General features: G+C 30.1%; 1 protein-coding gene across 1 annotated transcript in view; it reads left to right on the forward strand.

Annotated features, from left to right (window-relative positions):
- LOC129755546 (dipeptidase 1) overlaps positions 1–8,171 on the forward strand; it is a 70,308-nt gene extending 62,137 nt beyond the window's left edge. The window contains exons 7-8 of the mRNA XM_055752095.1: positions 3,359–3,497; positions 5,549–8,171. Of these exons, the coding sequence (XP_055608070.1) occupies positions 3,359–3,497; positions 5,549–5,656 (247 nt within the window). The 3' untranslated portion in view covers positions 5,657–8,171. The remainder of the gene's footprint in view (positions 1–3,358; positions 3,498–5,548) is intronic.
- The last annotated feature ends 533 nt before the right edge of the window (positions 8,172–8,704 follow it).

An 8,704-nucleotide genomic window follows, 5' to 3' on the forward strand; every position in this document is an offset into this window, starting at 1 on the left:
TTCAGACCTTTCACAATAAAGATAAAAAAGGTTAATTTGACAAGTTTGTTGAAGACAGTAAAACTAATCGTCTTTAATTATGAATAATGAAATACTTAAATTAAACTTGGTTCAGAAAACAAGAAAAAAAACCTGAAGAAAACATCTATTACTATTTTTTAAGGAAATTGCGGCCTACGGAAAGATTGATCATTTTTCTAAATTTCTGTAATGTTTAATAGTTTAGTCGAAAAAGTACTAAAATTTCTCAAATAATTTTTTAATATTTTCAAAGGTAACTTAAAAAACACAAAACCTTATAGGAAAACAGTCAAAATACAAACAATTAAATATTTTTATCAGGGCACCCAAAGTATTTTTGAAAAACTAATAAATAGTTTGCATCTCGGAAAAATTAATTTTGTTGCCTTGTATGAATCTGAAGTTGAGAATTTGGAATAATGAGTTACACAAAGTAAAATTTTTGCTTTGGAAAATATTTCAATTCAGCATAAAATTTGTAAGGACATGAACGATTTATTTATCAAAGTGATTAGCTTGAAAGTAATGGATATTACGCTTAAGTTTCTTTTTTCTGCTGATTCTGTTGATAATCGTGAGTAGTAAATGCCTTTTACATGGCTCCTAGCTTGTTGATGTATTAAATACGTGTTTTGATGCTTGAATTTCAAAGTTAAAATGATTGGTTTAGAATTTTGAACTTATTTAGCTCCAAATCTTTAACACTAAACATACCGACACTTTGTATACACCTATTCATACCGCGAGCGGTCAAATGACGGTTTACACTGTTTTCGCTAAAACTTTCTTGTTTCTCAACCGATTTCTTTTAAATTTATAGTTTTGAAAAGCCTATAATGTGACTCAAATATGTTTCTCAGACAATTTTCAGCTACAATCAATTATTTTGAAGTTATGTTAAGTCCAAGAAATTTTTCATGAAAAAACATGCTTCGGGAAAATTGCTATAAATCTGTTCATCAGTGCTCGAAAAAAAATTCACTTAGTGCATGAGAAACCTGAAGTTAGAAGCTATATGTTGCACATACGGAAATTTTTATCAAGTTTTTTTTAAGATCATGGCCACAAAAAATGTAAAAAAGTTGTGTAAAACCCGTACTTTTCAATCAATCAACCGCCAAAGCTGTTCCTGTTACAGTAGAAAAAGTTCAAAAAAACGAATTGGAAAGTTGACGTAATTTGTCACATTTTGACATTTTTAGATTTTTTAAAATACGAAATACATAATTTATGACGAATTTTCAAAGGTAGCTGTTTTTCAAACATTTCATCAATTCGGATTTTTTATACAATTCCTACACCTAAATTCAGCTTTGCACTGGATTTTGAGTATGTTATCGTAAAGTTTAGGCAAAAAAAATATATTCGAAAGAAAGAAAATTTCATACCGGTTCTAGTGACGTAACTACATTGGCGGTGCGATGCTTGACAAAAACATAATAAACATATTTCTGAAAGTAAAACCAGAAAATTTGAGTGAAAGCTCGTTTATTTTTTCGTTTCCTTTCACCCGTCTTCGTGTGAAAAATAGCTGTGGCTGTGAGACATTGCCACCCACTGCGCCCGTCTGCCAAGCAAGAATTTGTGCTGACTTTTCTAGGACTAGGAAACTACTTCACTGTTTTATTTATCATATTTTTGTCAAGCATAGCACTGCCAATGCAGTTTCGTCACTAGAACCGGTATGAAATTTTCTTTCTTTTGCATATAATTTTTTTGCCTAAACCTTACGATAACATACTCAAAATCCAGTACAAAGCTGAATTTAGGTGTAGGAATTGTATCAAAAATCCGAATTGATGAAATGTTTGAAAAACAGTTACCTTTGAAAATTCGTCATAAATTATGTATTTCGTATTTTAAAAAATCTAAAGATGCCAAAATGTGACAAATTACGTCAACTTTCCAATTCATTTTTTGAACTTTTTCTACTGTAACAGGAACAGCTTTGGCGGTTGATTGATTGAAAAGTACGGGTTTTACACAACTTTTTTACATTTTTTGTGGCCATGATCTTAAAAAAAATTTGATAAAAATTTCCGTATGTGCAACATATAGCTTCAGGTTTCTCATGCACTAAGTGAAATTTTTTTCAAGCACTGATGAACAGATTTATAGCAATTTTCCCGAAGCATGTTTTTTCATAAAAAATTTCTTGGACTTAACATAACTTCAAAATAATTGATTGTAGCTGAAAATTGTCTGAGAAACATATTTGAGTCACATTATAGGCTTTTCAAAACTATAAATTTAAAAGAAATCGGTTGAGAAACAAGAAAGTTTTAGCGAAAACAGTGTAAACCGTCATTTGACTGCTCGCGGTATGAATAGGTATACCACAGGCGTTATTCGAAAACCGCAACACTTAAAAAAATTTTAAAAACGCAAAAATACTTGCATTTCAAAAACAAAGATAGTCCTGTCGTTAAATTTGCGAAAAAACAATTATATAAGGCGTAATCATCGTTTAAAGTTCAAAAACCGTTATTTGACCGCCTCCGGTACGTTTAGTGTTAAAAAAAAACATTCTAAAGAAGAGGTAGAGTTTTGGAGTGTCAAAATTTTAGTTTGAAAACAACAGTTTGGTAAAATTGCAACTCAAAATTTATAATTCATAGTTTCAATATAGTGTCGTGAAATAAAATGTCAATGGTTTAAAAATTCAGGACTAAATTCCGTTCTCGGTATCAGCCACTGCGTTCAGCAATTCAACAAGAACTATCCCATGCAAATCTGTAAAAGTTGGACTATAAGAAAGGAAACATAACTGCCTATTGACATAAATTGTAGATGTCAATTATCTCAAAACACGACAAAAGTTAGTTTTTTCCTAATCAGAAAAATGTCGAATCTCTATACTTTTCGACATGCTCTAAAAACAGTAGCGGAAAACGGGGTATCTTTGGCAACTTCAATATCTTAGAAGTATATTTTGATTGTATGATTCAGATACATATCTCAATTAAAATATAATCGTAGAAGCTCTGCAAAAGCATAATTCCACATAGGTTATTGACTTGTGTGCGCGTTATATTTGTGTATGTTTACATATATACGACTGTTAACTGGCCTCATATTTCTTTAAGAGACACTTAAAAGACATAAATACAATAATAATCACATTCCCCCATTCTATTACCCTCATCCAAATTTGATTTTCTAATTATAATCTTTAATCAAAATCCCGTGGCAAATATATAACTTCTAACTTCTAACGATGTTTACCCTCCCTAAATCTCTTTTCACCAATCAACTTCGAACGGAATAAACCCATCAAAATCATCGATTGATGACGCCAACAAACATCCGCTGATAATGCCAATGACGTCGATGACAGGGTCCCGCAAGGTTTGGAGGACGTTTCCCGCTATCCGTACCTGCTGGCCGAGCTGCTCGAATCGGAGAAATGGACCGAGGACGATATCGCCAAGCTGGCGGGGAGAAATTTAATTAGAGTTTTTAAACAAGTCGAACAGGTGGGTTTTGATTGTGGCTTTTGGAGAACCCAGAAAACAGAAAAAAAAAACAAAAAAGGGATGCCACTGTTTTTTTTCCGAGGTTTGCTTTTCAGCTTTCGGTCATTGTTAGCTGATGCAGTTATAATTGATATTATATTTGATTATTAAATGGGAGACACAATGATCCACAGAAGAGTTTTTAATTGAAAACTTGTTTGAGATTGTTTTATCAGTTTTCAATTAGTTTCTAACAATGGTTTCAATTAGGGAAGGTTGTTTGTACAAGTTTTTCTTTTGAAGGAATGATTGACAGCCCCTTGTTCAAATAATCAAAAAAAAAAGTTCCTGTATTTTTTATTCAGGCAATCACAATACTGATGATGATGCCAAGAAATTGAGTCATAGATATCAATCAGTATGATAAGCAGCTCCATTTTTGACATGAAATCATTTTCATAATTTAAACATTTATTTTTTCAGACATTTTGACACTTTAAAAATGTACACGTTTTAAATTTTTTGACATTTTTGACATTCTTGACATTTTTGACATTTTTAACATTTTTGTCATTTTTGACATTTTTGACATTTTTGACATTTTTGACATTTTTGAAATTTTTGACATTTTTGACATTTTTGACATTTTTGACATTTTTGACATTTTTGACATTTTTGACATTTTTGACATTTTTGACATTTTTGACATTTTTGACATTTTTGACATTTTTGACATTTTTGACATTTTTGACATTTTTGACATTTTTGACATTTTTGACATTTTTGACATTTTTGACATTTTTGACATTTTTGACATTTTTGACATTTTTGACATTTTTGACATTTTTGACATTTTTGACATTTTTGACATTTTTGACATTTTTGACATTTTTGACATTTTTGACATTTTTGACATTTTTGACATTTTTGACATTTTTGACATTTTTGACATTTTTGACATTTTTAACATTTTTTACATTTTTGACATTTTTGACATTTTTGACATTTTTGACATTTTTGACATTTTTGACTTTTTTGACATTTTTTGTTATTTTTTACATTTTTTTACATTTTTTACATTTTTTACATTTTTTACATTTTTGACATTTTTGACATTTTTGACATTTTTGACATTTTTGACATTTTTGACATTTTTGACATTTTTGACATTTTTGACATTTTTGTCATTTTTGACATTTTTGACATTTTTTAACATTTTAAACATTTTTAACATTTTTGACATTTTTGACATTTTTGACATTTTTAACTTTTTTTGACATTTTTTGTAATTTGTTACATTTTTGACATTTTTTACATTTTTGACATTTTTGACATTTTTGACATTTTTGACATTTTTGACATTTTTGACATTTTTGACATTTTTGACATTTTTGACATTTTTGAAATTTTTGAAATTTTTGAAATTTTTGACATTTTTGACATTTTTGACATTTTTGACATTTTTGACATTTTTGACATTTTTGACATTTTTGACATTTTTGACATTTTTGACATTTTTGACATTTTTGACATTTTTGACATTTTTGACATTTTTGACATTTTTGACATTTTTGACATTTTTGAAATTTTTGACATTTTTGACATTTTTGACATTTTTGACATTTTTGACATTTTTGACATTTTTGACATTTTTGACATTTTTGACATTTTTGACATTTTTGACATTTTTGACATTTTTGACATTTTTGACATTTTTGACATTTTTGACATTTTTGACATTTTTGACATTTTTGACATTTTTGACATTTTTGACATTTTTGACATTTTTGACATTTTTGACATTTTTTACATTTTTGACATTTTTGGCATTTTTGACATTTTTGACATTTTTGACATTTTTTACATTTTTGACATTTTTGGCATTTTTGACATTTTTGACATTTTTGACATTTTTGACATTTTTGACATTTTTGATATTTTTGACATTTTTGACATTTTTGACATTTTTGACATTTTTGACATTTTTGACATTTTTGACATTTTTGACATTTTTGGATTTTTTGACATTTTTGACATTTTTGACATTTTCGAAATTGATTTTTTTTTATCAGGTACGCGACCAGTTGGAGGCCCAGGGCATGCTCCCGATTGACCAATCCATCCCACCGGAGGACATCCTGGGGAGATCTTACTGTCGCTACTCGGGACCAAGAACGTGACGCAAACGGAGCTTCCCGGCGCCCTTCACGGACGTGTTTTTCACCACGGCAGTTGCCAGAACTGTCACGGCCATCACCACGAGCACAGAACAGCAACAATTAGAACCAAAGCACATTGCAGGTGTCTTCGGGACAGGTGATAGTTAAGCTTAAAAATTCTTGGAGCGGTAAGCCATCGAAATAAAAATTAGAAAAGGGTGTGGGAGAAATTTTACCATCTGCACAATTTGTACACTTCCACAAAATGAATCTCAACACACGTCATTAAAAGTAGATTATCAAATTTAAACGGAACGATCCCCAAAGATCTCGAGAAAGAAAAGTACCATACGGATTCGGTAGAACGGAGAAACCAAAAAGTCTAGATAATTAAAAAGAGTTAGCATATCACACAGCTTGATCGTAACGATCTATTTACGGTCGAACGGAGAGGTATTACTACAAATTTTATTTTATTTCTTATATTTACCGAGTAATTACTCATGAGAGTAAGTATTTTCTTGATATTAAAAATTTTCATCTCCGCACACGTATATATTTTTTTACCGAACAATAACTGAACTTTCACTCAAAACAAACAGCAAGGCAAAAAGCAAATTTACAGGAATCCGACGAATGCATGCAAAATGCGGAGCGTGTTTAAAAAAACGAAAATAAATTCTAAATTTAAACTGTTTTAGGCTTAATTGTAAAAACGAAAATAACGATACAAATTGATTAGAAAAACCAAAATCACAAACATAAATCTTAACAATAGATGTGTAGAGTTTATCAAAATGTTACATACTATCCCACAAAAAAAAGAAACAAAATCAAAAATCGTTGAAAAATAATCAATCACGAAAAATACATGTGCAAAAAATGAAAAACCGATCGTGATCCGAACTCAAAAAACGTGTCAGGATTTTTAAGTGATAGTTCCGAAAAATAAAATTAAAAAATAAACTTAAACCATCAGCAAACGGAAAAACCAAAGTGTAAATAGAACTGTCGTTCCCCCCTGCCATAGTTTTAAGTTAACACCGGTACTGGTAAGAAGGAAAAATTGCTTGGAAAATTTTATCCTTCACAAGTTTGCAGAAAACAGATCATCGCATTCATTACTGAATACAAACACAACTCGACAGAATATAAACGTAACAATCAACAAACATTGAAAAAACACTGTGCCACAGTTTGAATAGTAAGAATTGATATGGAGAGAATGCGCCCGATGTTTGGTTCATTGTTTTTTTTTCGTTTGTTCAAATAGACATCTATTTATTTAAAAAACTTTTTAATCTGTTTTTTTTTTGTTTAAATAATATGTTCAAAATTGCCCGGGTTTTAACGTGAAAGGTTTTATCCACACGACCGCAAAGTTGAGTCAGAATTTCTAAAACCGGTATTATGTCAATGAATATCTTTTTAAAAATTACTAGGTATATTTTTTTATATAATTTTTTATAGAGGTTCAACAATTCATATGAAGCAAAAAAAAAAACATAGTTATTCCAATTTGATTGCTCAGTTGCGTTTGCAGTGAAAATGTTTTCAGCATTTTCACCTCAACTGGAATATTTCGCAACGCTTAAAATAGAATCATGACCCTTATCCTCAATCTTGTACCTCCAGATGCTCAATCACAATCCTGGGTCCTGATCTTAAGGGAGGAGTAGGGTTTAAAGAAGAAATTATAAAAATAAATTATAGGCCTTTATCTCCTCTTATCTAATACTGCAGCAGAGCAGAGCAGAAACTTCAAACGCGTTTTTCTCGGAAGCACATTTTTAAAGTTAGTGGACATCGTCACTTGAAAACTACTTCACCGATTCTTTTCAAATTTGGCACATATTTTCTACATATCAAATACCAAACCCCAACGATTTTCTTTTTTTTTACTTTGGAGAGATTTTACAGATAAAAAATGGCGGATTTTTTTCGTGAAAAATCGTAGTTTTTACTTCAAACAGCCAAAAAAATTTCATAAAAAATTTTTTAAGTTAAATAAATTCGTTGGGATCCAGAAAACATCAATTAAAAATATGTTGCTCTGATTTTTTTTACTTCAGATGATTCTGTGCTGAGATACAGTGTCCACCGCAAATCCTGTTTTCTAAAAGGCATCCTCGAAAGTGCTCCATTTTTCAATATTTTTCTACGAAAAAATTACTAAATGTTGTTTTAACAATGCTTTGTATAATGCAAAAAAATTGAATACATTTTTTTGAACGATAGCTCAAAAAAAAATTCGTGAAAATGGTGTTTTTTTTACCCGTTAGACTATACTCCCCTCTTAATAAGCATCTTTTATTCCAATCCTCATCATGATCCTTAGTTGTGATTCCTGATAGTGAATACAGGACTAAGATCCGGATCTTGACTCATAATTGTAGTCTGCGATCCTGACTGACCCGAACCGTGAATCCAAATGACTACCCCCGTTCCTTATCCTGATTCAGGACCCTGGATCCCATTACTTTTGAAAGTTTAACCTTTTACAACAGACCCACTAAACAAGGCACCTCTTTCTACATACTTGATCCTCAGGGATACCACTTTAAACTTTCAGGTGCTTTGTGGGGCAGAGCCTAAAAAGCTTGGAAAACCCTAATTTTTTTATTTTTTGGATTTAAAATTTGATATTTATATTTTTTAAAACTTGATTGATAGAGCATTTCAAATCATTCATCTAAAAAAAAAATCGATGTTTTGAGCATCTTGTTAAGGAGGAGGAGTTGAGATTAATATTTTGAAATATTAGATAAAAAATGAAGGTACCTATACAGCTATATGAAAAAAATGTATTTAAGATAAACGTTAACCAAATATTCTTAATTCTTGAAATTCTTCAATTTTCATAAAATGGATTTTTACAAATTTCAAAAATTTCTTAGTATAGTTTTTCTAGTAAAATTCAACGTCGAGCTTCAAACAAAAATAAAGAACAAAATTTAAATTTTTTGAAGAAAAAAAAATTGCTTCTAATATATGCTCATGAAGAAATTATTTAACTTTTTTTGAGGCATGTTTTTGATGTTTTTCATGAGATTTGAAAACAAATTTCAA

This window comes from Uranotaenia lowii, chromosome 3 (assembly GCF_029784155.1).
Source record: "Uranotaenia lowii strain MFRU-FL chromosome 3, ASM2978415v1, whole genome shotgun sequence".
NCBI classification, from domain to species: Eukaryota; Metazoa; Arthropoda; class Insecta; order Diptera; family Culicidae; genus Uranotaenia; species Uranotaenia lowii.